At 36.6% G+C, this 27,957-nt stretch overlaps 3 protein-coding genes across 3 annotated transcripts; 1 reads left to right on the forward strand and 2 right to left on the reverse strand.

The window, feature by feature from the left end:
• Positions 1 to 6,230: 6,230 nt before the first annotated feature.
• Positions 6,231 to 12,369, reverse strand: LOC113683869 (gamma-glutamyl hydrolase). Its single transcript, XM_027201156.2, has 8 exons — positions 12,055 to 12,369; positions 11,539 to 11,650; positions 10,542 to 10,592; positions 9,621 to 9,847; positions 9,289 to 9,395; positions 8,444 to 8,537; positions 8,007 to 8,144; positions 6,231 to 7,557 (listed from the first exon to the last, which is right to left on the reverse strand). The coding sequence occupies exons 1-8, from the start codon at positions 12,185 to 12,187 to the stop codon at positions 7,436 to 7,438; spliced, it is 984 nt and encodes a 327-aa protein (XP_027056957.2). The 5' UTR covers positions 12,188 to 12,369; the 3' UTR covers positions 6,231 to 7,435.
• Positions 12,350 to 17,000, forward strand: LOC113683870 (NADPH-dependent 3-demethoxyubiquinone 3-hydroxylase, mitochondrial). The gene is made up of 6 exons (XM_089185386.1): positions 12,350 to 12,586; positions 13,433 to 13,547; positions 14,116 to 14,200; positions 14,728 to 14,785; positions 15,116 to 15,184; positions 15,474 to 17,000. Exons 1-6 carry the CDS (start codon positions 12,395 to 12,397, stop codon positions 15,549 to 15,551), a joined length of 597 nt encoding a protein of 198 aa, XP_089041512.1. The 5' UTR covers positions 12,350 to 12,394; the 3' UTR covers positions 15,552 to 17,000.
• Positions 17,001 to 17,105: 105 nt separating this feature from the next.
• LOC113683868 (uncharacterized) lies at positions 17,106 to 26,125 on the reverse strand. The gene is made up of 9 exons (XM_027201155.2): positions 26,006 to 26,125; positions 24,731 to 24,863; positions 24,399 to 24,441; positions 22,733 to 22,966; positions 20,612 to 22,110; positions 20,193 to 20,324; positions 19,675 to 19,806; positions 19,185 to 19,391; positions 17,106 to 18,589 (listed from the first exon to the last, which is right to left on the reverse strand). The coding sequence occupies exons 2-9, from the start codon at positions 24,791 to 24,793 to the stop codon at positions 18,230 to 18,232; spliced, it is 2,670 nt and encodes an 889-aa protein (XP_027056956.2). The 5' UTR covers positions 24,794 to 24,863; positions 26,006 to 26,125; the 3' UTR covers positions 17,106 to 18,229.
• Positions 26,126 to 27,957: the final 1,832 nt, after the last annotated feature.

Here is a 27,957-nt window from a genome sequence, read left to right on the forward strand (position 1 = left end):
GTTGGTGCATGCGTGATGCACCCTGAGTAGTGGTATACACCCAAATGGAAAGAAAGAAAATGGGGCAAAATTGGCAAGGAGTGGAAGAGGAACGGTTTTGTTCACGCTGACTAGCTTGTGGCTTTTGTCACGAAAAAGCAATTCCAGTTGTCTCAACAGAATAATCACAAGAGTAGACGGATTCCTGTTTTCTGATTAACTAATGAGTGGGCAAGAGAGGACTATCTTCCCTGTTCTGTGCATGCGAAAGCGAAATATTAATAGTTGTCTATGTGATAAGTCCTCTACTGAACAAGCTTTTTCGGTCAGCAAGGCTGAATTATCAGCCCATGTCCTCTATGATGGATTCCATGGACCGGAAAGAAGTCGAATGAACACTTGTAGTCAATATCTATCTACATTGACCTTACAATTGTTCGATAACGCACATATTTTTCACTAACATAATATTAGTGAGCTGTTAGAGACTGAAACTTGCCATTTGGGTTTCAGTTGTGACCAGTGCATTAACAGAGTATGACATAGCTATTTAAAGAAAAATGTGGCAATGCGTTGGTGGGGTTGTGAAAGCGTGGCGCGAGTTTTCTGGAACGGCAAAACCAGAGTGTGACCATTTTATTTTACCAAACTCTGTTCAAAATTGCTCTTAACTTTAAATTTTTTTCGATCATTTGCCTTGACCCATGTCACAAGCGCTTTAGCACTCGATGATCTGCGAGTCAAAAGCCGCCTCTAGAGAATATAACTTTGCCCAAAGTGTGTTCTGTCCGGTTCACAGTAGACTGGAGTATGCTGGTTAATCAAGGCGGCAACTTCTTCCTTGCTTGGAAATCTGTGCCCATTCAGACGAGCTGAAAAAGGAACCATATACTTCAATCCCTAAACCACAGGTACACCACCCTCTATGTATTCAATTAACTATTTCTGATATTTCAAAATAACTTTTAACATTTTGGGCCAGAAGTCATGTCTCGCCGCAATAAAGTGACAGCTAAAAGACGAACACTTAAGTTTTTGTTTAATCTACCTCAATCTTCTTCGTTCTTTGAAATTCTTACTGCGTGAGTAATCTTTGAAAAAGAAGAAAGAAAAAGGCTTGATGACCCAAAATTATCAAGAATAATTAGCACAACTAACGAAACCGATGTGCTTGCTTCGAAAGCCTTACGTTGTTCGAATACAAGGATATCAATTTCGCGGAGAGTTGTGGGATGGATTAAGGATGGAGGCTTTCTATTCCACATAGCAGGACACAGTGTCGTGGAACAACACTACAAGCGCATCTTTAATAGGAGGGGTTGAAAAGGCTGCAAAGGGCGCTGCATTGAGCACAAAAAAAGTCGTTACTTTGGTTGACAAAAAAATCCGCCATATATTAATTGAGTAATCAATATCGCCTCTATAGAGTGATTTATGGCCGCCTTTGTAGGCCATTCAAAGGCATTTCTTTCAGGATGCCATTGCACAACGAAGATCGGATAATCGAATGCTAGAAATAAGAAGAGATACAGTCAAATCTCCCTGATGCAATCATGCTTGGCGCGAGAACAAGAGCTCGTTTTTCATACGAGGACTTTTGTATGATTTTTTACTGGGACGTTCGTTTACAGTTGTGTATGGATTGTACACGGGCAACTACCCACTATGTGAAATTGAAAACGGTGATATATTTTTTTGTCTCACTACCAAAAAAATTAAGGGACGGACCGTTATTTTTCTGGAAGGGGATATGAGAAATATTTTAAAAAATTGTTTACAGAGTCTGAAAAGACAAAATAAATTGTTTGCAAACGTGATAGAGTGGGAAAAAATGTTTGCAGAGAAGTCAGGTAAGATATTAAAAAATATTATTACCAAAACTGAAATAAAAATAATAACGTAACAAAGTGGTTACTCTGTATTACGCAAATAACAAATCTGAAAATAGCTGAATATTTCTTGAAAAAATGGGAATTTCATGTGGCAATTAAATCTCAACGTTACTTGTCAACATTTTGCCCTTTTTTCCTTTTGTACTTCATATATTAAGTATTTTTCTAAAAACTGTATTAAACAAATAATAGCGGAGCTCGCAGAGCGTAGCCCCATAATTATACAAAATAGTAGCAACCCATCAAGCCGAAAAAATTTGGTTGTATGACCGTACAAGGTGCCACTTTTAACATGCGTGGTCAACTGTACCGCGGGCACGCCAACGCCACAGCTTTGTCCAGTAGTCCAGTGGTCAGTGCACTGGCCAGGACTAGACGTGCGGGGAAAAAAAATCCAAGCTCCGCTTTTAGGCTTGGCTAAATCTATATATTATTCTTCAATCTTGGCTATATTTATCATTTCTACTTAATACATATTTCAGAAGTCAATGAATTACATGAACGACATAAACGAATAAAAAACTAAAAATGATAGACAAAATGGTTCAAGCGGCTGTAGTTCTTGACATACATTACATTTTCGTTAAAAAGTGAAAACGTCTGCCCTTTATTTGCGTCAGTAGCTGCCAAAAAATTTTAAAAGGTGAGTGGCGCTATATCGACAAAATTAGTGGCTATAGTTCTATTAATTGAGTACATTTTCTTGTAAATTCTTGGAAACCCATTATCGACCAACAGCTCTATTTATTTCATTACTTAGAGCAGGGAGTTGAACAAGCGAGCTGTTTCGGCCGATTGTGATGTATAATACTGGTTCGGTTTTTTAGCGCAACCAGTTGTTTGGAGACTATTAGGAAAACTAGACTGTTTTGAACACCGCAAAAGAAAAACGCGGCCGGGAAGGAAAAAGCCATCAACGAGGTCTCAAAAAAAAAAAAAAAAAAAAAAAAAAAAAAAAAAAAAAGAACGGAAGCAAGCGAAACAACAAGAAACTAGAAATTTTGTGATCAAAGAACTTAATGTTTTGTACTCTTCTCTGAAAAGGAAATGTGTTGGTTAATTTGGGGGTTAGATGTTGATTTGGGTTCGCTTACGGGCGCCTGTCAATTACCTAAGCGAAGAATCCTAGGACACCTACAATTTTCCCAGAGGAGCTTTTCTGTCAATTACTGCTATTAAGTTTGATGATCTCTCAAGGAAGAACCATATATACTTTTTATTATTTTCTTGGAATCAGTTCAAAGGATACCGAATTGGTACAACTCTTCCTCCTGCAGATTCTATGTACTTGATGTAACCGGCGCTAAAGTAAGTTCGCCCGAAAGTCTTCATGTTGCATTCCGTGTTTTGGCAAGGATTGCTCTGAAAGAATGAGACACATTGCAGCAAAAAAAATTGTTAAATCACTGACTCAACAACAATTATTTTATGAGAACTTTGTGCTTTCATCAGAAGTCAGGATAAAAGAAAAAGAAAAAAACTGCTCAACAGTTTCCAAAAAATATATATATGTATACATAAAAACCTGTGGAAATTCCCAGACCATAATCAGCTCATCTGGATATGAGGTTTGCCTTGAGAATTATCAGGCTATTGACAAGGATTGTGTAAATGTAGATGGACAATGTACCACCACAAAACTTGCAGACTGGGGAGGAGTGGGCAAGCATCAAGACCACTGGGGAAGAGTGGGCAAGGATCAAGGTCTGTAGAATAGTATAGAGGTTACAAGATAAGACCGATTAAAATGGCGAAATAAACAAAAACACAATTATTAATGCCAGTAGATATACAAAGCGGGTCATGGTGCATTTTTAAACAACCTTGATTTCAAGGCAACTCATGAATTTTTAAATCTCGAAATCAAGGTTGATTTCAACCGTGATTTCAAAAAAACACTTCTGACGCATTTTCAAAACAACCTTGATTTCAAGGCAGCTTGAATTTTTACACAGATAAAACAATGTCTCACTCGCGAGTTCCGAAGAGAATGTGAATATTATTCTCTTGAACGACGGGGGTCTTGATGCATTTTCAATAGTTTTTTTCTCAAATCAGCGAATTCCTTTAGGAGGTAACTCATTTCGAGGAGGAACAATCTCAAGCTCTTCTCTGACGAAACCACACTTTAGTCCATCTTTAAGATAGTAGAGAATAGGCTCACCTTTATTCACAAGTGATTTTTCGATATTTAAGACCTTCACAGACCAGATTGGACCTGTGGCTCTTCTTTGACCACCTTTCATGGCATATCCGTACAAGTTATTGGTATCTACATACATAATATACTTTGATGGTTCCTCTTTGTAATGGTTTTCATATGTTTATTATTAGTTTTTCCATGTCTGTTAGTAATATAACTGATTCCACCCCATATACCTTTTTCAATAAATAAAAACATATCAATTTCTGTCATTAATTCCAGTTTGATGTCGGTCATCTTCAACACAGCATTCCATGACAGTCCAGGAGGTGTAAAGTAATGGCGTGGATCTGGCTTGTAATTTTGCAAACATGTGTTTCTAAAGTTTTCAAACACTTCCGATAATCGAAGAACATCTCATTCAAGATATAGATCATGATATTCTCCGATTGATTTGATATTAGACATCTTCCATACCTTTTTTACATGTTCATATCGCTCATCAGATATATGCTCATCATTTAACGTTCTTTAAAAGTCATCTTCATCTGGTAATTTTGTTTCGTTAAACTTCTCAAAACTGCATCCATAGTCATATAGATAAATACCTTTTCGTAGCTGGTGGAGTTCCTGGGAGATACCTTGTCACCAGGTTTGTCTTATGGGTACCAAAGGTGATGTTTAATGCAAGAGGTGAACAGATGTTTTTGCAGAATTATTTGAAACCACACACTTGGTTCTATTTGAAGGAACGTGTTGAAATCAGTCCAACTACACAACAGCGAGCAGGTACTTTTAAACTAACATCCAGCATGAGAAAACCACGACATGTGTTCATCTGGGCACTGAACGCTGCAAAACTGTCTCAACAGACAGAGAATATGTTTCGGTTTAATACATTTGCTATTAGTGGCTCCAAAGCACAATTCACTAGTGTATAGTTTGAACTAAGTCATGGTGTCTTTTTTCCACAGGAAAGAATGGAACCAAATAGTGACACGTTTTTCCTCGCGCGAGGTGATTAAGCAGGAACGCTAAATTTCGAAATGGCTGCTTGGCGTTTTGTCAATCTTTCCAAGGAAGCGTTAAACGTGATAGAAGAAAATTAATTTGCGGAGACCACGAAAGATACTTCCATGTTTGTCAGAACACTTTTCAAACGAGAGATGTAAAGCTTTTGTTGATTGAAGTAAATAAACCTGTTAAAACCGCTTGCTTATCAACAGAAGTGTTTTTTCATCTGGGTCTAGTTAAATTTTTGTAATTTTAATCAATTTGCAACATTCTTGAGTGATAGACAATTTAGAATTGAGAAAAATTAAAATAATAAAATCTTGACTTATCTATAATGGGCCGATCTGTTTTTTCTTTAGGAGAGAGTGCCTTCCCTTGAGTGAACTGAGAAACTGAGGCCGAGTATCAATTACAACATTCAGCATACAAGTACTCAAAACAAGCACCACCGCATTAATCAGAGGCATTTTCGATGTTTCGTTATCAAAACAGACGAACTTTTATGTTGTGTGTCATGCGAAAGCAAAAAAGGGAAAGGAAAGCGAAAACCCCTATTGCGAATTCAGATTCATAGTAAAGCGCGGAGATTGTGGACGTAGTGACTGGTGATTGAGGCCACTCTACAGAGTAAATCAGTTCAAAACGTAGGGCTCCATCGAGCTCCATTTTTCTGACTCTGATGGATTCATCCCTGTAATTTACAAGCAAGTGGAGGTGTAAAAAAATCGATTGTAAGTTCCACCTCTTTCGAGGCTGACCAAAATTACAATCATGGAAATTGCGCATGATGGAGGCAAAAGTTTTAAAGTCAGGGTTAACATTTCAGGGCAGTTTTTACAAAATAGGTTCCTAATTTTTCATGTGAGCATACACCCTGCTGCACCAACATCACGCGAGCTTCTAGCGAAGTCCACGAGAAAAATCGCGCCCTCCCGCTGGGGGGTCTGGCTCGAGAAGTGAGAGCCAGACAGCTCGAGGACCTCCCGCAGGCTTCGCGACCTAACGCTTGTGACGCAGAACCTGCTCTTGGGCTGAGGGACACGTGATTATTAGTCGAAACAACACATCATATATCGTAATAACGTAAGGTGGCACATGCTCGTCGTCAATTCGAAGGGGTTTTACGCGTAAATTTTAGAATCCATAAAATTGGTGTAATACTCCCTCGTGATATTTTCCGCCTTTCACAATAAAAAGGAAAGAAAATTATTCATATTTATTTGCAAACAACATACAAATTACATTCAACCGCAACCCAGCTAAAGGGTTGCGATCCGCGTTAATGGCTTAAGCTTCCGATTCTCTTCATATAAAACACGCCCAACAGCGTACAAAATATTATTCTATTTCGCCGGTAAATGCATATGATTTCACTACAATTTTGGTATGGCACTTTGTAGGTTACTCTGTTTAACCTAACTCAGCCATAATATGTCACGTTAAATAACTTTATAAAACCCAACCCCTACCCATAATCAAAACTATGCAATCACCTGGGGTCTAGTTCTATGACACTCAATTAAAAAGCGATCTTCCCAATTAAAGCCTCATTAATGTCCACTTAAAAGAAAATGTCATTTCTTACTTGTAGCCGGAGCTCGCCACAATGGTTTACCTTCATGGTAATCAAAACTAACAAAAATTCTCGAATTTTATTGGATATTGAAGGTGTAATAAGAGAAATAGCACAGTATGCGCATCAAACTAACAATGAGACAGTCTACGCATCATAAACTTCATTTTAAACATGGAAAATAGGATAAATTCTGGAAATTATTTTTAATGAATAAGTTTAGCCAACCAGTATTTCCCTTCTATTTGTTGTCATAGTTTTTATGAGATAAAAACAGGACTTTGTGCCGTCCAATTCGGTGAGTTATCAAACTCAGAATCAACAAACCGGACCCTTATTTCGCGGTTATCTAATTTTCTGTGATCACTTAATGATTACTGGCCGAATTAAATTCCAAATGGTCCTACCACGGTGACCATAGAAACAATGGACATATCATAAAATAAACATTTTTTGCGTATAGACAAATCTCGGGACACCCTCTCAATCAAAAGCAAAAGTAAATATAAACCATCTCGACTCTGTCACTTTTTCTTGTGCCTTACATACATTTTATGTAGTCGCTTTGAATTCTCGCTGGCTTCTATCATATTTCTCTTCTTTATTATTGGCCCATGCAATTACTTATAGTTTAGTGCATCGCCACTCGATCGAAAGGCGCCCTTTAACATATATGACCCATTCAAGATTTACTAGTTTTTATGGTCTTGCATCTGATTAATTAAAGAAACCAACACTAAAAAGATTCCACAGTAATTACTTTAGCTCGTGTTGGACACACATTCGAAACCTCCTTGGTTTGATGATGCACAAGCCACAAGCCATTAGGCGCCTCTAGAAAATGTAGCACTGCTCAAAGTGTGTTAATTCCGGTTTACAGTAGATTGGATTATCGTGGTAAATCAATGCAGCATCTTCCTCCTCCTTGCTTGGAAATCTGTGTCCACTTAGACGAGCTGAGAACGGAATCATGATTTAATATCTAAGCCAAATGTCTATCACCCTTTAGGTACAGAGAGCCTTGAAATATTTCCAACTGGTTTCATGTGGTGGCATGTAGTTGAGATAACCCTGCCTCCAAGGTTGTCTTTTCCCCAGTGGCAAAATAGGGATGATTATACATACAGTAATTTCACTTTGGGAAGAAATCTTAATTAGCTCGAGCTTGAATCCTCACAAGAGAGTCAATTACTTTTTTTGTTGTTCCAGACCTCAGACACATGGCAAATCTCACACACCTTTCTTTGCTGAAAATTTGGCTTTCTAAGGGGAACTCTAGAGGAATGATTCACTCCATTGTCCAAGACTGCATAAATGTGGGGTTAGGTGATGCAAGGAAGAAGTGATTACACATAGAAATGGGGAATGGATAATGCCAATCAGATTATGTGACTAGGGCACTTACCTTGGTTGACAAAAAAATCTGCCACATACTGTGTAACTGCTACAGCTTCTTCAGAATGATTTATGGCCTCATGAAGGGTCCATTCAAAAGAGTTCTTTTCAGGATGCCATTGTGTACCATAAAATGGATAGTCATATGCTATGGAAGATGAGAAATACTGATAGGAGACCATATGGTAGCCCATGAAAATATCCACACATGGAGGATGTACAGTCAAATTTTTATTGAGTGGCCACAGAAATGGGATGGTTTAATTTTTAGCATGGGAGCATCTACAGCCTCACAGTAAGCATGCTAGACCATGCTAGAGACATCCGTGTTTGGAGGCCTAGCCAGTCATTGTGTTCTGTATTTTGAGCTAGACAATTGTCTACCACAGTGCCTCTCTCCATGCAGGAGTATAAATGGATACTGTCAACCTGTCGGGAAAGCCCTACCTTCAATTGTTGATACAAACTCCTTTCCTTTCTTGCCTCTGTTGGTTGATAGACAATTGTAGAACTTCTTTAACTGCTCGTCTTGTGAATATGTCTAAAATGATAATATTGTGACATCACTATCTTTCAAAAGAAAACTCTTTGTCCTACTGTCACACATAATCATGATAACATCAGGCAGTAGACTGATATCTCAGGTGGGCTTTTCAGGTCAAGTACAAAAAAGCAGACAGGGAAAGAATAACATAAAGAGGTTGAAAAGATAAGGTGACAGAAATATTGCAAGTAAGGGGGCACACAGTTGGTTATCCATTCAGAGCTGACCTTGGGAAGGTAAGAAAACAAGTGTAGCAGAGAGCTTGAATGGGAAACATCATGCATAATCCAAAATCATCTTGGATGTGCTATTAACCCCTTTACATATAGCCAGACTAAAAATATATTGCTAATGTATTAGTATGAGAATTAGTAATTGATGATTTTCATAAAATAATTTAATTTTTCACTTATTTAATCAACAATTTATTCAAATTTGTAAGGAGAAAATCAGTGTTGAAAATACTTAGCATGCTTCCAGGAACCCTTATCCTGTTTTGGACCAAAGCAACTGATTTCTCCCTGTTTTTTTTTTTTCAGAGTCAAACTAGTTACTCATTAAAGAAAAAATTTTAAATTAAAAAAAAATGTCAAAATCAAGACCCAAACCGAACCCAAATGGTAAAAAATTTACCAGTTTTAGAGCAAGAGGGATACATAACCATTGGTGTTTTAATCACCCATATGTAGCCTTTGTATGTGATTAGACCTCTAATCTACGAACAATCCAACCTAAAATATATACTTGCCTCTGTAGATATACACTCCCTGTGATGGTTATAAGTAACATTGTCTGTTTTCAGGTAAGTTATTATGTTTTCAGGTGCAGATCCTAAAAGGCGACTAGATTTGTAACCTAGAAATATAAGAGAGGAAAGATCTAATACTGAAAACACCACTTGAATTTCTTTTAATAATAATAATAATAATAATGATAATAATAATAATAATAATGATAATAATAATAATAATAATAATAATAATAATAATGATAATAATAATAATAATAATAATGATAATAATAATAATAATAATAATGATAATAATAATAATAATAATAAAATGTTGTTTAAATTCTCACCTTCACTGAGATTCAAAGGAACACTAAAATCTTCACCATCCACATCTGAAGTAATTTTTCTTCCACCAGCTCCTTGAACACTGAGAAACTGAAATCCCAAGCAAGTTCCCCAGAGTGGAAAGACATCTCCAGCATCATTGGCCTTCTTTGCCAGATTAAAGATTATATTGCCTGTTCTTGAGTATGGCGAGTCATATATATTTGCTCCACCACCTGGAAATAAGACGCTATATCCAAAAAGAAAACACATTAACCCTTTAACTCCCAGATCAAATTTGTAATTCTTCTTAGTGTCAACCATATAATCCTTATAATGTTAGTTCAGAGAATTTAGTATTGGATCAACTAATTATCCCCTAATTGACAATTTTCTTTATTCTCATCACTTATCTGGTTGACATTGTATTGATATTGTAACACAAAATTCTGTCTTGGCCACTTATGGGTATTAAAGGATTAAGAGAAAATTAGTCATAAATATTTATCAAATTTGCTGTTGTTCACATATTCATTTGATTTAAAATTTTTAAAACTACTTTGATTTTAGTTTTTCTTTGGCTTGTATTGATAATTATCATGATCTGAAACAAACTGAAATTGATGGGAGAATTTTAGATCAAACTAGGCTTTGAGCCACAAGATGTGCCTAACCTAGCCAAGCGTTTGTTATTGTCACATAAGTATGGATATCTTAAATTTACATCCTCAGGTAAATTTATTTCATGCAATAGTTGCTCGGATGTGGCTCAATATGTTTTAAAAAATATGAGATTGTTCCAAAAATGTCTTCCAGTTCATGGGTTAACTTCACACTGCTTTCATCCAACAATCTCAATTAATTTAAAATTGTTCAACAATAATTTGTGGCTACCAGATGAGTACACACTATGTGAAAATTAAGACTTCTTTTAGTCATCTTACCCATTGATTGACTTAAACAAATCTTCTAACTGATCCTCAGTCAAGTTGTTTCTGCCATTGGTTAATAAAAACAGCCTTCTCACAATATAAATTATAATGACACTTATTGATAATTTAACAGCCTCTAATACTCCATGACATGTCCCATTTAACAATCACGACTTCTCAGAAGCTGAATAATTCAAATGAAATTAGCACAAATTTCATAAATACCAAGGATATTTTGATCTTGGGATTGTTCATAAAACCATATTAATTTCCCCTCAATTAATCAAGAATGAATTATGCATTGTGGTATGACAAATATGCAAAATTCTACAACATGTGTAAAGTAAGGAGAAAGTGGAGGGAAAAAGATGGTTGGAAAAGGCATTCAAAAACCAAGCTCTGCTTATTAATAACCAAAAGGAAACTGATCAAATACAATTGACAAACATTACTTATTAATTAACTGTTTCACAGACCAGACTACCAATAAGACAATTAACCGACAAAAACAATACAGTAGAGCGCTACACCGGTATCGCAGAGGTCATGGGTTCAAATCCCGAACGGGCCTGAATTTTTTTCAGGTCCTATTTACGACTACTCGTTTCAGTAGTGTTCTTAGCTGCAAGGATCCCTTAATTTCATCTTTCCACCGCAGTGCAAATATGTGAATTTTCATATATCTAAAATCTTTAAAAACAATACCCTTTGACTCTCAGAATGACCTCATTTTGATGTGCTGAAATATCCACTGTCTCCAACCGACAAAAGCCCTTTTCAGGCCTACCCTATAGCATGTTGACATTTAAATCAGTCTTAAACTCATGAGTATAATGTGGAAGAAATAAAGTACCTTCTCACCTACCTACCTACTCTCTGCTAAGGTTTTAGCAGATTGAACTTGGTCTACAGCTGTCAATTTTAATCCAAAAAGTGCATATTCAATCTATTCAATCCCTTTGCAAGCTAAAAATAAATTGCAGAATATTACACTTGTGTTAAAGGATACCGAATTGGTACAACTCTTCCTCCAGCAGACTCTATGTACTTGATGTAAGAGGCAACAATGTATGTTGGCCCAAAAGTCTGGACATAGCCATCTGTGTTTTGGGCCAGAATTCCTTTCAACAGTAAAACAAAACACAATAAAAATAAATGCAAGACTGGATTCTGATGTCATATGCAGAAAAATATTTAATAATTTCAAGTGACATATCAATTAGCCTCAGCAGGAAAAAGAATGGAGTAAAATCACTTCTCTAACTTGTTAATTTTTTCAAAGACCACTTTGAAAAAAATTCAATACAGCTCTTTGACTTTCTCCTACTGAGAAGGATAAACACCAAAGTAATTGTATTTTCGTTAGATATAATTATTCTGAATAAATTCAGCAGATCCCTCGTTGCAAACTTAAGGTAAAACAATAACACTGAAGGTAACTACGTGATTTTTGGGGCTTTGGTTACCTCGGATCTCCTCTTAAAGAAAAATTAAATCTCACAACACGATCATATGCATGACTCACCTATGATGGGCCGATCTGTTTTTATGTCGGAAGATAATGGATTTTCTTGCAACAAGCTGTGGACCCAAGGTCGAGTCTCACCTGGGACACTTAGCAAGCTAATAGCGAACACAACTGTGGTAATAAGCTGCATCTTCTACACGCTTCCCAATCGACACCGACGAACTTCCAATGATCTGCTAAGCAAAACCAATAAGTGCAAGTACAGCCAAAATCGCCCCAGGATAAATACTCAAATAACTGTTAGAACGCATCACATGCTTCCTTCGTGACTTAGGCAACAGTGATTGACTAGGTCCAACCTTGGTTACCAATCTCCGCGCTTCGAGCGAGATTGAAGATGGCGGCACCGGTGCTGAGAGTTTCCAGAAGATGTCTTTGCTCTCAGGCCACAAGAACGCGTGTAACAAGACCAAGATCGCATATTGACAGAATAATTCGCGTAGACCATGCAGGAGAACTGGGAGCTGATCGAATATATGCTGGGCAGATGGCAGTTCTCGGAAAAACTAGCGTAGGACCAACCATCCAGGTAGATCTCAGACTTCTTGGGCTTAATTTTTCTGATTTTCTGTCGATGTTCTCAAAAGCTTACGGGGCGGGTATGATCGGAAACTTTTGCACCTTTGTTTACTTCTTTTTATTACAAAAGATTTGAAACAGGTTCTTCAAAATAAGTGTTATTTCAAAGCCGGGTAAAATTTCTGCACAGCCCCATACTACATTGTGCATTCAGTTCTTGGATAGAGAAAACAATGACAAAAACAGTACATTGCCATTGGGAAAACAGATTTGTTTTACAATAGTATGGGGCTGTGCGGAAATTTTACCCTAAGCCGTATGGGATTTCTATGTCTAGACGGCTTTCGGTCATCTCTCCTACGGAAAATCCCTCCCCACTTATCAAAGGGCTACTGTACAGACCATCCGTCCAACTACCACGTTTTGACATTTCTGTGTGATCCTTATTTAGGCCAGGTTGTCTTTTAAGCCTATGATGATATTCCACGAGACATCCTCGATACAGAAATTGAGTTTTTTTGACACAACGTAGGAAAATATTGGCCTATCTATAGAGTGGAATGTACATGCCAACAAGGGCATGGATTCCTCTGTTAATGGATCATACTGGGTAAAATCCCCTTCAAAAAAAATATGTAGAATGCAGTAGATTATGTAATTATAATACGATTGTTTTGTGCGCATAAACAGGTGGAAGTATTTGTTTTTATCTAATGTTATTTTGTTTGTAGTAAGGTAATAATAGTTGCTGATTGTATCATATCAACTGATACACAATAATTATTAGTCTTAGTACACATACTGACCAGCATGTTGAAAAATAATAACTTTAATTATTCTCTTAAAAAATTGGTAGCATATGTGGGATCAGGAAAAGGAACACCTTAAAAAGTTTGAGCAGATTGTGGCTGAGAGAAGAGTCAGGCCCACAGCTCTGATACCTCTGTGGAATATAGCAGGATATGTTTTAGGTATAGTTGATGTAAGTGTTAGAAATATTTAACTGTCCAGAAACCTACAAATTAGTCACAAACCTTTCATGATTATTTAAATATATAAAGAGTAATAATATCAATTATGTGTTTTCTCTTTTTAAGTACAATTATCAGCTTCATTCTCTTTGTTCTCTTAATTTGAGCCCTGTTTCTCTCCAAAAGGAAGGAACTATTTATATGCGAAAGTTGGGTTTATTTTTTTGCCAAAATGTAAGTGGTTATTCAGGCTGAATATTCAGGCCTAATGTTAAACTAAATCTGTGTGTTTCATGCTGGCTCAGATAATTTTCCTACAAAGGGAAAAAGAAGTGGTCTCTTCTAACTAATATTGGCAGGGAGGTGGAGAGGTTTTCAAAACAAATTGCTGCTCAAGGCAGAAAAAATTGTGCTTCATTTGAACCAGACTCAATTGCCTGTGAGACTTGTACCTTAACTGTTTTGTGAGGTGCAAAACTGATTCATAAACTTAAGTATGGGTAGCTAGCACCTTCAGATTCTTATTTTCGTTGGCTCATCCTTGGTTAATTTTATACTTTGTATGTAGGAGCAGGAACTGCTCTACTTGGGAAGGAAGCTGCCATGGCTTGTACTGTAGCTGTGGAAGAAGTGATCAGTGAACATTACGACAAGTGAGCTGCATTATATTCTGTCAGTAATGGCAGCTAATTACTCCCTTCTTAAAATATTTGGGTTTTAGTTTTGGTTGCTAGACCTGTTTAACTCCCAATATTTAGTCATAAATAGTCATTTCCTGTAGCTGCCACAGATTTTGTTTTTGGCTGAGTTGTTTATGGGTGCATAGAGAATTTGGTGTCGTAAACCAAAAGTCATTCTTGTGTAGTTTGCACACTCTAGGACTCTTATGTGGATGGGAATGTTACTACTGTCCTGAAATGTGTTTTTGTTGGAGTAAAATTCAATCTTAAAAAAAGCTTTGCATTTCTATATCTTGAAGAAATACACTGAATTTCATTTAAGAAAAATTTAATGGCTGACCTCTGAAGTTTTATTTAATTAGTGCCTTGAAATTCACAACACATACTCTAATGTGCATATTACAGCATTCGACAATAAAATAACTATAACTGGTTAAAATGAAAAATTGAATAGGCACATGTAATTTTTATCTCTGAAAAATAGTTTGCTTCAATTTCAGTCAACTGAGAGAGCTGCTAGTAGAAGGGGTGACAGATGAAAATAAAGATTTATTAGATGTAAGTTGGAATTCCTTGTTTGCTGAACTTCTATCTATTACCAGGTAGCAATTTTTTTCTTTCCCCATTAAAAAAAACATAATTTTTGAGTTCAATTCTTTTGAGTTAAATAATTTTCTGAACAGTAGTGAGATGTTAAGAAAGCAGTGCCACAAAACAATTTTTCTCAATATCAATGACACTAATGATCTAGAAAAAGAAAGTGGTTTCTGCCAAAATAAACATGGTATGTATTTCTGGTTTGCTTCTAGCCTGGAGAAGCTCATTAATATTTTTGGAAAACTGAATTAAATAAAGTTATTTCATGATATAAACCTTTGTGAATTTTAGACAATACAAAAGTTTCGTGATGAAGAGTTAGAACATCTCCACATTGGGGAGGAACATGATGCTGAAAAGGTAAGCTGCTAATATATGGTGTACCAGAGTTTGCAGGATTTATTTGTTTGTTTCTTTGTTGGTATCCATATTGTTTAAAAAATCAATGTGGGGAATTAGTGTCAAAGCCACAGTACTGTGATAAAAAAGGCAGCAGGATTTAGTGTTACTTGGCCTTACTTAGAATTTTAAAATTGTTACCATACGTAGAGTTTAGGAGAGTAAAACTAAAGGCAGCTATTGAAACCCAATCTTTTATGTCATAGGTTAATTATGCTTTTCTGTTTTATGCTTGTTAAATTTTCTTCAGGCACCGATGTACCAAGCATTATCCACAGCCATACAGACAGGTTGTAAAGCAGCTATATGGTTATCAGAGAGGATATAACATCATAAAGAACTACTTATCACAGTTCATACTTCTTCTCAGTTTTTTTATCTCTGAGAAATGGTTAAGCTTCTCTCTTTGTAAGTTATTCACTTGGATACTGGCCATCATGCTTTCCTTATAGACACCGCTTCTTTGAAAAGACAAGTGACCATGAAGGCTGGTATCAAGGGATGTGAAATTTTCTACAGAAGCTTACACTAGCATGCAGCTTCAAGTAAATTGAAAGTGATGTGTACATGTTTAAAGTCCAAGAGAATTGCATTCAAAGGAAATACTAGGAAAAGTCAAGATTTGCTTTAAATATAGTAGGCAGGTTGCTAAATGTAAATGTGTGTAAAAAAAAACACTATAAGGTTAAGCATCATATTTGATCATACTTGTAATCCAGTAGTCATTTTCCATCTGTGCTGACATTCTTCTGAGGGTTTCCAGACTGAGTTATTTAACCCTTTTACACCCATATCCAATTTGTTATTCTCCTTACTGCCAGCCATACAATTCTTACAATGTTAGTTCAAAGAATTTAGTATTAGATCAACTAATTATCTCCAAATTGATATTTTTCTTTATTCTCATCACTTATCTGGTTGATATTGTATTGATATTGTAGGGAGAAATTCTGTCTTGGTCACTCATGGGAGTTAAATGGTTAATGTTTGTTGACTGTTGACTGTTGTACTTGTTGTACTTGTCCCTTACAAGACTGATGATGTTGTTAATAAAGAAAATTAGCAAGACTGGAGTCAATTTAATCTTTCACTCTTCTTTGTTATTTGTGCAAAGAAAGATAATTTAGCAAAGAATATTTTTTTGGGGTTGAAAATGAACATCTAATTATTCTCTGTGTCTTACTGAGTCACAGTGTGTTTAATCACATGTTAGTCAGAGTTGAAGCCTTGAAGTAGTTACACTATGCTAAGATGTAAAGAATCTTTATTTAATAGTTAATAAAATTTCTTGTGATTGTGGAAAAATGTTAAAAAATGGGTTTTCTCATTCCAGAAGGAAATAGTCACAATTCCTTTCTGAAATAATTGCTTCACCTCTCTTACCCTATGATCTGTATATATATTCTCCTAACTATTCTCTAGGACTATACATTTCCTATGGTACTGACAAGGACAATTTGTTTCAAAATCATGAGCGTCTTACTTAAGCTGATGATCATTTCCTTTATTCTCATGACCTCAAGGTGTGATTCAGCAGTAGCAGTGAAAGGAGAAGTTAGATCTTAGTCAATATTACATGTAAAAGGGTTTAAAGGTAAAAGGTTGTTTCAGTGTAACTGTTCCTGCTAGAAATTTATTACTGCAGTGGATAGAGAAAGTCATAAATTCAAAACCCATGTAAAATCTTTCCCTAAACTTGAGCACTTAAAGCTTCAGTGTTGATATCACTTATAACCATCAAACATACTAATAAAATTGATTTTTATTCATAAAACAACACAGGTTGTCTTGCGTAGTATCTTTGGTGATTTTGTTGGTTTTGCATAAAACCAAAGACAAGTTTTTAGGGAACTTACTTGGTAGATTTATAAGGGGAGGCACATTTTTGTAAAAATGCATTTATTTCAGTAAACTTAAAGTGAAACTTTTACTTTATAACAACTCCCATAGGAAGAAACAAACATTTAGTTTTGGTGCCATGCACATGTTGTAACCTACATGTAGGTTACCTTTGTCAATCACCTCATCAAAATATACACCAAAAAAGTATTACACTGAAACTGTATGTTAAAGGAACCTACTGCAATGGTAGAGCAAGTTGCCATTAAAGTTATGAAAATGCCTTGTACAAAGAAGATTTGTTTAAAAAATTAGGAAAAAAAGACAGAAATGTATAAAAACTGTAAACAAATACAAGCATTTTTGTGACCATTACAAACCCTAGCAGGTTTATTCTACCTTTTGACATGTTAGTTCCTAATCCAAAAAACCAAATTAGGGTAGATACCAAAGCTACACCCAAGTATCTGTAAAACCTGTCGTCTCAAAACTCCCCACCCCAGCCCCCTCCATCTCCAAGAGCTAAAACTTGTTCGCAGTAAACAGGCTGTTTTTCAACCATTTTCTCTGACCCTGAGATAAGAGTTTTATATTGGCACTGATTTTTAAGAACCAAGAATTCTGGCCTTTTTTTGTTGTCTTTTTTTTTTTTTTAACAAAAAATTGAATGATACAGTACAATTTAAGTAAAATGACTTTTCAAGATGAAAATTTTGTAATCCATTCAAAATGGGAAACTCATCAAGGAGCATAAACTGATCAAAAAAATGAAGAGACATTTTAGAAAAATTAATTTCAATTTCACACCAGAAATACGACTAATGATACCCTATAAATTAAGCAGTCCTTAAGCCCAGCACTTACCAGTGATGTAAGCATGAGAATGTCATTTCAGTTACGTTTTTCTACCTTTCCTTACACTTGAGAACTACTTGGGACTGGGCTGCAGTAGACCAATTTCAATTTAGTAGTCAGTTAATTTCACTGTCATAAAATTAAATTGAAACAGTGATTTCTTTCTCACTTAAAAACAAACAAAGTATATATTTGTCTTGGACCTCACTTTGCTTTTAATTACCGAAGGGTGAACTTGGTTTCAAATTTCAGGTACACCAGCCCATAACACTCATCATCATTCTTCATAAATCAGCAACAGCGTGGCATGGATCATAAAATTTCAGAGCCTACTGGAAAACCGAGATCACTTATGACATCAAATCGTTCAATGTCTCTTAATACCCTGATAAGTCTTTCCAAGCTGCTTTCAGGATCCCTCTGTTCCCATGTCGTAAGAACATCTTCCATTGGTGAAAAGGTGGGGCATCTATGTGCTTTGTCCTCGATGCCCTTTATTTCCTCCCAGCTAAACCTCAACTTTCCAGCAACATCTCTCCAGTTTTGTTTGTATGAGGAAATATCAAGCAATCCACACATTTTTTTCCGTTTTGCATAATCAGAAATCACATGTTTGCTTGTCTGGTTTTCCTGTCCCCGAAGAATTCCATGTTGTTTACAATTAACGCGTTGCTGAAATTCAAAATCAAAATGTTTGGTAAATATTTGATCATCTTTTGTAAAACTTGTTTGCCTTCAAAAGGTTTCAGTTTCTGTGCACAAATGATCTGTTACTCTTTTCAGTAAACAACTTGCTGTGGAACTGTCACAATAATGCTTTACCGTGGGGTAAAAATGTAACTTGCCCCTATGAAACTTAAGAATTAGCAAGCTTAAGCTTTTCACCCCTAGGAGTGAATGGCTTCTAATTTTGCCTTGCAGAATTACCCTTGAATCAAATGTAAAGGTCACATTAGAATAATGGAAAAGACCACCAATTAAAGAGGCTCCTGATTGTCAAACAAATTCTGCTGGTCATTACCACAGGAAATGTAAGAATCAGCGTAGAGAGAATCTAATGGTAAGGTGTAAGGAGTTAAAAGGCTAAAACTTAAGGATAACAATTACTTTACAATGGAGCACAAAACCACAATTTTTTTACAAGTGACTAGTAGATGTAGGTACTCTGCAGGCTTACATAAATATAACAAGCAAAACTTAGCTAGAACAGTGGGTTTTCAAACATTTCAAAAGCAAGTGTCAATGAACAAATGCAATCATAACTTACCGGATGAACCTTCAATTCAAAGTCTTCATTAATTCCAAGATTAACCCTTTTGTTTACAGGACACTTTTCACCAGGAAGAAGATCTTTGGGTTCTACGCAGACATTTCCCACAAAGTGTTCCCCATCACTGCTCAAGTGTTCGAGGTGAAACTCGATCACAAACCAAAAACCATGCAAAAGGTCCTTAATGATGTTATAGCCAACCTCCTGCAAGTAGGAATTTAGAGTAAATGGAAATAAATATTGTAAATAATAAAAATATTATTCTGTTCTAACTTTTAGGACTATTTCCTAAATGAAATGCAGGTCACATGTAACTCCGCCAAAAAATTTTTTTTCAGTTTTCCATAACCAATACTTGATGACTAGTAGTAATTGTTATTTTATTTTCACACCAGCAAAACATGCTTAGCTAAAACTAGGTTTAACTGAATGAAAATCAGCAACAGGAAATATACGGTAAATCATTAGTAATAATCATAAAACTTACTTGAGCATTTTCACTGGTAAGTTTAAATTGTTTGCACTGGTGTTTCAGTGATATGACTATGTCTGAGGAGATACTGAATGGGTGGGTCTGCATGAGGCGGTAGTTACTTGCAAGTTCACGATCCATCACCATCTTTAAGGAACAAGCAGATTGAAAATGTATGTTAAATAAGCATTGCCATTTAGAATGTTTAGCAACCACAGTGTCTTTGGACCTTTTGAATGTTTCCCAAGACCAAAAATTGGGGAGTTGATTATGAAAAATCAGAATGATGTGGTAACTAGGATATTTTTTCTTTAGAATTTCAAACATATAACATTTAGTCATTTTTCATGACTTCTGATGTATTTCTAGGTCTAGAAAATGGTACTATGGAAGGTTGCGTATTAAGAAAAATCAACATCTTAAAGATGATCCCCTCTAGCATTAGCAAAAATTGCAAGGAAACCTAAAACTCAGAATTGAGAAAAGCCAGGTGGAACTTTGACACATCATTTATAGCAGATATCATAACTTACCTTGAATGTGGAATCATCAGGGTCATGTTGCATCACAACAATGCGCAGAAACCACTCCCTACCAGCTACTGCTTTTGATGCAAAAACTGCAATTGTAACTTGGATGTCTTGTTGCCGCTGAATGCCTCTTTCCTAAATCCAACAAAAATGCTTTTTTACATCACTGAAACAAAATATCTACCACATAAAGGAGGAGGACAGATGCTAACTTGCCCCATCTAACTTAACCCATCTTGCCAGTAAAATTAAGAAAGATGAGAATCATTTTTCCTCAGTAAGGTGAGAAAAAAGTTAACTCCTTCTTCACACCTTCCAATTTCCACAGCTAGATTCTCTCACCTCATGGAGAAACAGAGAACCTTATGCCCACAGTGGCTAAATATTTAACAAAATGGATGAATAAATATACATAAACATACCAGTATCTTTGAAACGCCCCCATGTTTTTTGGGTGGACGGGGTGGAGGTGGTGAATGAGGAGCCCCCATATGTGGCGGACTCCTGGGGGGCGTTGGCTGTACTCTTTGCCCACCTCCACATGCCCTTTTTGGTAATCTCGGGGGAGGCTGGCGAGGTTTAAGCACTGGTGGAGGAACAGGTGGAGCTCCACACTCTTCTAACTTCTCATTGTAAAACTGTTGGACATTTTCATAAATCCCTTGCATACTGTGACTCATAAACACATGATTAACATAAACAGCTGCCTCTTTGGGTGCTGTCTTCAAATTAGGAAGATTCATGTAAAGATAACAGCTTGGTCTTGACCCTTCAGGCAAGTTCACATAGTGACAGGTGCTATCTGAACTTTGTTCTTTATCTTCATCCTGAATTTTCCTATCTGCATGGGAGTTTGGAACAGAATCTGACATCATGAAAGGTTGTGGTGATGCCCTGTTTTGCATAACTGTAGGCTCCTCCACACAAGGTTCTGAGCCTCCCTCACTTCCTGCCATGCTGAAAATATCCTGTTCCTCTCCTTCAGGTGAACACACACCACATGATTCAGATGTTTTATTTGTTTCCACATTTATCTTTAAGCCTGTGTATGAATCACAATGGTTTCCAAAATTTCTATAAAGAGGATCTACACGTATTGGTTGAACGAGCTCCTTAATTTCAACAGTTTTTATTCCCTTAGATGATATCTCACTTTTAAGGCGCTGCCTTTCCCCAACATCCAGTTGGGACACAATCCGAAAGCTGGGTGGTAATGTGTACGCTCTTGCTGAATTTTGTTTGGCTTGTCTTTGTGGAATTGGAGGGGGAGAAGGTTGTAGAGTCACACTGTCGTGTACGTCACTGGGTGATGAACAGCTGTTCTGACCATTTGTTTCATCACAAATCTCGAGAGCTGTAAGTTTCACCTTGCTTTCTACAGTCACATTACTTTCAAAAGGTCCAGTGCCAGCAAAACATGGATCAGGGTAGTTCTGTTTAAAATCTTTGGTGTCCATGCTCAGTTCAAGGGTAAGTTGGGACTTTGGTTTTGGTTTTCTCTTTGAGGATAACATTGAATTTGCTTTTGGTCTGGTACGACGATGCAGGTGATCCAAAATTTCACAACTTTTGCTTATCCTTGAAGGTATTGTGATAATATTGGAATTGCCATCACATTGTTGTACTCCTTGATATCCTTCTTGAACAGATGAGGATAACTTTGCACAAATACCCCTTCCTTTGTCAGTCTTTAAAAGCAGCTTTTCTTCTTTGCCTTTGTGCACTATGGTCAGTGTCACGTTTGTTGGGTCTTGTTGCCAGTTTGAAAGGGAATTCAATGGATATTCACACAAGATTTTGAAATCATAACCAGAGTTTGATGACAAACAGATCTTGTCATGGAAGACATGAAGTTGGGCTTTGGTTGACTGAGAAGGGAAACAGTTCAGGTCTTCATCCAAGTTCACATCAAATGAATCAACTACAAATTAACACACAAACAAATTAATGACAAAGTCTCAAAGCTTCACAAGACAGGTGCAACTATCAAGTACCACCATTAAGTATTCAATTAGGCACAAGTTTGAATAATAACCTTATCACAACAGGTGTTTGATTGTTTAACTGTCTCCTTAGTTAAGGTGGGAAGTGACTGAATATGCTAAAGCAATACTATCCTTGCCTGACTCTAAAAATGTCAGTTATTGGCTCTGGTGATCCACAAATTCTATCTAGATTATAAGTAAATATGTCAGGATTATCCAAGGCTCTTTGTTTGCACAAATAATGATACTCAATAAATTGCAGAAATTTAAATTCAAAATGAGATATGGATGTAAAAAAAGTTTCTCACCATTTTTGTTTTCTTATTCATAGGCCATGTCAGATATCTTCCCACTTGTTTTATTATTTGAGTTAAAATCAATCAACATTTAGGAAAGTTATTACTTTTGAAAATGGCAAAAAGAAAAATTTATCTCTCAAAACTGGTCACAATAAATAGCTGCTGAAAGTGTTTCAAGCAAGTGATGTCTCACATCAATGTTGTTAATTCTTTCAATAGCAATTGGCAACTTAAATCATGAACAAAACACTTCTCTCACCTCTACAGCACTCTCTGAGTATGGTCATCAAGTTGTTGAGTATTTCCTTGTGTTGGGACTTAAAGAAATGCCCTTGTATTTTGGAGTCCCGTTTCATACATAAAAGTCCAATCACATTGCTATGACAACCTGCTGTACCCATCTCTACCACACAGAAGTTGTTCCCTGACACTTCAATTTCCATCGTTTTCTGTCGCAAGATTTTCCTTGCTGTTGATTCAACTTTTATTTGACCTGATGAGCAAAAGGCATGTTAAATATTCAAATTATTGTTAATCACACTAATCCTAAGCAAGATTAAAAAACAAATGTGGCTGTTATTGATTTCTGTATTTCAAATAAGCCCCTGTAGGGGCTTCTTTCTGTCCTCCTCATTCCTAAGATCATGGTGGACACTCTCTGTGAAAGTTTCTATACACTTCTTTGTAGGTAAGTTCAGAGAATTTGGAATTAGATCAGATCAATACCCTCCTGATCACAACTATTTCCTCAAATTTTCCTCCCCGCTATCTAGGCATAATCTTAATCCTTTAATCGCCAACAATGATTGGCATCATATCCTCTCTTGAAGTATCATTGCTAAAACAAACATTAATACTAAGAGAATAGGGATATTATCATCCAAAAGAGTGGCTCTTGATTGTTGAACAAATTATAAGTATCAATACAAACTACAGATGAATTTTGTTGGAACCAAATCAAGTCTGAATGCAATGATCAAAAAATGAAGAAGGAGTTTTGACTATGACTTAAGACTATGACTAAAAATGGAATATTTTTTAGTGGGTGACAGATTATGGCATTCAGAATTTTGAATCCATGACAAGTCAAATTTCTATCAATTTGTGCTTTCATCACAGTAATGAAATATCTTACAGTAACTTGACTAGGAAGTGAAGCACACAGAGCAGTTTGTAGCAGATCAAGACCTGTTACAGTATCTTAATGCCATGCGTGTTGCAGCATTTTGGTTATTTATGTCACTTACCTCATGTAGCTTTAAGGTAGTTCAAAATAGTTAGAGGATCATGACATTTAGCACCACTTTGGAAAACTTAAGATTTATCTCATGGGTATATCATTCTGCCTCTTGCAAGAAATTCCATCTTAAAATGAGGCTCAAAATGAACCATCTTCACTTCTAAGGTACTCTTTGTCTGACTTTCTGTTCATTTTACTTGGTTACTTGTGAGAAAAGAAGCTACAAACAGCCAGGTGAAACAGTCTGTGGGCCGGGGGTGAGTGGGGCACAGACAACATCATAACAAGCAATCCCACCACTTTCTGAACTGTGTATAGTTTCTCAATCGCAAAACCATTGAGCAAGTTCTTGCAGGTGTCATTTCGATCGCTAGAATTAACTTGATTGACAAAATCAAAATGAAATGCTTCGCACTTCAAAGATCGTACTTAATCTAAACGCGAATCGCCGATTTCAAAAGGCAACTTGTAGTCAAAAATTTCTTTCGCTCTTATTTCCAACTGTGAGATGTTTATAAATAACTTGTTGTCATTGCCGTTGATAAGAGAGTGGGCGATCCCAAAAACAATTACCACTCATCGAACCAAGGCGTACTAATTTGGTTGTGGCGTTGAATTGAAACCGTGTCCATGAAGCATATGTACTCCATATGGAGATAAATATAAGGAAGAAGGGAACACTTACATTTTCCGTCGAATCCACTCACGCTAACGTCTTTTGTTTCCCACTGTTCATAACGAGAAAAAGCAAACGTCGTCTAGAATTAGTACAAAGATAAACAATCGGCAAACGCGGCTGACCAACGATAATTAACGGTAGTCAGATGAAAGCTCGTTGATCTTCTTGAGATTAAAACCTTGGGTTAAATGCATCTTTCTATACATCATTCAGTTTAAGTTCACCGTAAACTTCTCCAGATAAGAGTTGTGTGAGAAGGGACGGGTTGCTAGTGATACCAATTTCGAGAGCCAAAGAAGCGCAAAATGCAAGTGAAACATCGTCAGTAAACGGCTTACCTTTTTTCTTCTCACAAGGTACAGAACTTGTACTTTAACAGGAGGCTCGTTTGAAGTTGACATGATGGCGAGTTGGCACCGAAGACTGATAAACTGAGCGCCAAAATAGCGCGGAGCGAAGGTTTTTAAAATCCTAATTTAGAAGGAAGTAGAGCAATTGACGTCATTGATACGTCACGCTTACGTATTGGGCGGGGGAGTCCCGGTGAATACAACCACAACCAGTGCAGAAATGAAAATATTACGAAATCTTGTAATCATATGGAGGTAATTTATATATGGTGCTTTTCGTATAAAACTGCCTAAGGGAGTAGCATTAAAAAATATCCTCTTTGAAAGAGGAAATAGAAAAAGCGGCGAGCATCAGTCCCTGAACGCACATGGCTGAGGTGTGTTCTATAATCTCTTAAGTGCAATAGCCATGAAATTTGAAGATTCTACGAAGTATTAAATGACTGAAAGTCGCTCACACGTGACGGTCCTAAAATAAATACTCCTAAAGACACTGAAACTATTCTAAGAATACCCAAATGAATTGAACAGAAACTAAGCACCATGAGCTATTGATATGTTCAACATAATTACGACAAGCGATAATCGTAAATAACGATTGTAAGTAGTGTATCAGTGGAAGCTGGGCAGAGAAGAAACTTATGCATGTCAAAGGGCAGAACCCAAGCGAAACACAGCCTCAGTCTAAACGGTGACGATTGGGCAAGTTCAAGGTCGACTCGCATTCTGCAGGGTAAAATATTTTTGACTGCGGATAGTTTCTCATGCTTAAATGACAGATACAATGTCGTGATTCGAAAAGACACTTAATTTCTATCATTTGGTAACGCGAGACTGTCAGTCAATTGGCTGTTATTTCTAAAACGCTGAAAAACACGGCAGAAATCAATAAACTGTAGCCCTCAGATCTCTGTCAATTAATTTCTGGCATTCTCCACTAGTTACAAATCATGCTTGACAATCAAAGACTGCGTGACAAATCAAGCTATTCAATTAAGGAGTTTTATCTAAAGCTTCTTTTGATAAATGTAATAAAATTAATATTTATTCATAAGGTGTGCGCCCCAGGTGTGTATAGACAATCATTTCTCGGTTATTTGAAGTTCATCGTTAGGGACCGTGTGAAAACTCAATCACAGTTTTTCCGGAACGAGTGAGGAATGAAAAACTTCCTTGTGTTAAACGGAACAAAAGAATCCCTTCCGATTTTACTTTACTGCTTATTTTTCACGGTGGGTGTTAACACCTTTAACACACACATACCTGCTGTTCCCATCTAGTACCTATTGAGTCTCTGAATAGGTAACACTGAACACGCTCGAGGGCATACAAGGGCAGGATAAGATGAAGTTCCCGCCGCTTTTAGCTGCGAGTTCCTGTTGTTATTCACTTTCCGACAGTTTTCGCAACATGCACGTGTAACATTGAAAGGAAACATAAAAAACCATCCGAGTTTTTCCCTTAGCACTGACCTCTTAACTAACAAGAAAGGGCAAAGCCGAAAATGTAACGGAAAAGGCGCGTATTTACTCAAATTAATGCGAACATTTTTCAAATGTATTCATAAAGTATATTGGATGCACTGAAAAAACAAAACTTTCCCTAAGCTGCGCCTTAAGCAACTGCGAATTCTGTAGAGATATGAACGGCATCCGGTCAGATCGCTCCCAATCGATGCGTGATTTAAATAGCCGTGCCTATTAAGATAGATACAAGGTCACATACGCGGAAGATCGGTCGCTGTTAAATTCAGTGCTTTACCAATTTTTTGCGGTTTACTCTGTACCTAGACGATCTAAAAGCACCCCTCTTATCTCAATGGACCAAAGGTAGACAACAGAACAAAACAAGCACAATGTGTTTCCAACCAACTCCTCCTTTTGAGAGCAAAAAAAACATACACCATCGGGCAACAGTCACTTTAAGACTAGATCATAATGGACAAAACTAGCTTTTCACTTGAGTTAGAAACGAATTATAGTCTTTAATAGAACTAACTGTTAGAGGATATGTGCAATTTTGAGAGACAATCTGATCATGATTTAATTGGTGAAGGGTCTAACCCTGAGCCGAAGTAAACGTAAACTTCACGAACTAAAGACAAAGCTTTAAAACTTTTAGGATGTTCTTATATGAATTTGTTCTCGATCTATTTTCATTGGTCATGAAAAGACCTTATTTTGAGGGGCTCGGTCGTAATCCTATTTAATTTTCAGCCCATCAAAAGGCCATATTGACTGTCTTTTACTGATTTAACCTCGGTCACGTACACACTTGTAGATATACAGAGCGATACAATTTAATTCAACACCTGAATAAGATTTCCGCAAGGAGGCGTTTTACATGGCACTTTTGGTATGGCATTTGAAACGAAATCAAAAAGAGGATAACTCCCCTTTTATATAGTACGATCAGATTTTCTTTTCGCCTTTCTTCTTTGACAAATATTCAACGCTTTCTATTGCTTCTCAAACTAGTAAGTCAGTGCTGAAATTTCCTTCAAAAACTTTCCTTTTCCAGTCGAAACCGAAAAGTATCTCTAGGTTATATACGCACGACTGAAACGTTAAGTCGTCGTCAATTTACATAATAAATTATAATGATAAAGAAAACCATCGTTAGTGATCATAAATTTTTTAAATACGTATCCTTTCTTCAAAATAGAGATATTCTTTGTTAAAATAAAAAGAATTCGTTTCCCCATATAATTTCCTGTACGTGTTTGTCCTAAAATAGCCTGAATGACATATTTGCCCAACACGTGATTCTGACCGTTTGACCCTTCACTTAACTTCGATCGAATTCCGTACTCTTTGTAACATTCTTAATCCATTGTTGACTACAGACATCCGCTGTTAAAATTTCCTGACTTCTCCCAGCTTAAGATAAATATAGAATAAATCAAATGGTAGCGTTCTACAGTATCCTCGTACAGCTTAATGAATTTTTAGTTCTCTAAGAATTTCGCGGGTAGTTTAGTGTAATATTCCACTGATGAAGCCAAACGTCGTGAAGGTGACGGGCGCAGAAACTTTACCGGAGGGTATTCCGTTTTCACAGTAGGTGACAGTTGATGAGTTTACGGGGCAGTTTTAATGAGGGCGGTTAGAAAATATTCAAATTTGAAAACGCACTTGCAGAACTGTTTCTCTACTCATTTTATCTTTTGTTTTTCTTTTACACGTTACCAACGGCGTTGCCATTAATGCTGGGGT

This window comes from Pocillopora damicornis, chromosome 10 (assembly GCF_964200805.1).
Source record: "Pocillopora damicornis chromosome 10, jaPocDami1.2, whole genome shotgun sequence".
NCBI classification, from domain to species: domain Eukaryota; kingdom Metazoa; phylum Cnidaria; class Anthozoa; order Scleractinia; family Pocilloporidae; genus Pocillopora; species Pocillopora damicornis.

Bases quoted from the DNA above. Each gene is read 5' to 3' on its own strand.
- LOC113683868 (XM_027201155.2), bottom strand. From the start codon at position 24,793: ATGTCAACTTCAAACGAGCCTCCTGTTAAAGTACAAGTTCTGTACCTT. The intron at 20,325-20,611 runs GTATGTTTATGT...TGTTGGATTTAG, and splicing joins GGGGCGTTTCAAAGATACTG to GAAAGAGGCATTCAGCGGCA. The intron at 19,392-19,674 runs GTAAGTTTTATG...TCCTACTTGCAG, and splicing joins TTACCAGTGAAAATGCTCAA to GAGGTTGGCTATAACATCAT.
- LOC113683869 (XM_027201156.2), bottom strand. From the start codon at position 12,187: ATGCAGCTTATTACCACAGTTGTGTTCGCTATTAGCTTGCTAAGTGTC. The intron at 9,396-9,620 runs GTGAGAATTTAA...TTATATTTCTAG, and splicing joins TCCTTTGAATCTCAGTGAAG to GTTACAAATCTAGTCGCCTT. The intron at 8,145-8,443 runs GTAGGGCTTTCC...CATCTTCCATAG, and splicing joins GTTTGTATCAACAATTGAAG to CATATGACTATCCATTTTAT.
- LOC113683870 (XM_089185386.1), top strand. From the start codon at position 12,395: ATGGCGGCACCGGTGCTGAGAGTTTCCAGAAGATGTCTTTGCTCTCAG. The intron at 14,201-14,727 runs GTGAGCTGCATT...CTTCAATTTCAG, and splicing joins ATCAGTGAACATTACGACAA to TCAACTGAGAGAGCTGCTAG. The intron at 15,185-15,473 runs GTAAGCTGCTAA...AATTTTCTTCAG, and splicing joins AGGAACATGATGCTGAAAAG to GCACCGATGTACCAAGCATT.